This window comes from Pterocles gutturalis, unplaced genomic scaffold, assembly GCF_000699245.1.
Source record: "Pterocles gutturalis isolate BGI_N339 unplaced genomic scaffold, ASM69924v1 scaffold49921, whole genome shotgun sequence".
NCBI lineage: Eukaryota > Metazoa > Chordata > Aves > Pterocliformes > Pteroclidae > Pterocles > Pterocles gutturalis.
The window spans coordinates 18,135-18,469 of NW_010099658.1; the positions used below are offsets into that span (position 1 = coordinate 18,135).

Below are 335 nucleotides of genomic sequence, written 5' to 3' on the forward strand. Positions count from 1 at the left end.
GCGCCCTGACCCCCCCAGCCAATGCCTCAGCTTGCTGGCTGGTGTGTGTGCTCTTTTTTCCACAAGGCAAAGCAAAAGATAACATAGAACAGAATAAAAACACGCTGGAGGTGTCCCTCGGTGAGGCCCAAGGCCCACCTGAAGCTGTCCTGAGAACAGGATTGAACGCCGGGCGCTGGGCTGGGGATGGCACACGGCGGGTTCCTCACTTTCGGCCCATGTTGGCTGTTTTTCTGCAGACCACAGCTGTGCAGATATGACCTGGTCCTGACGGAGAACACCCAGACAAGCTTCAGGCCCATCCCCTGCTGAGCCGCACTGGTGCAAGTCCTGTC

At 57.9% G+C, this 335-nt stretch overlaps 1 protein-coding gene across 1 annotated transcript in view; it reads left to right on the forward strand.

Moving 5' to 3' along the window:
• LOC104464187 (lipase member H-like) overlaps positions 1-312 on the forward strand; it is a 13,107-nt gene extending 12,795 nt beyond the window's left edge. Inside the window, exon 10 of the mRNA XM_010076829.1 lies at positions 240-312. Coding sequence (XP_010075131.1) covers positions 240-312 — 73 coding nt within the window. The remainder of the gene's footprint in view (positions 1-239) is intronic.
• The last annotated feature ends 23 nt before the right edge of the window (positions 313-335 follow it).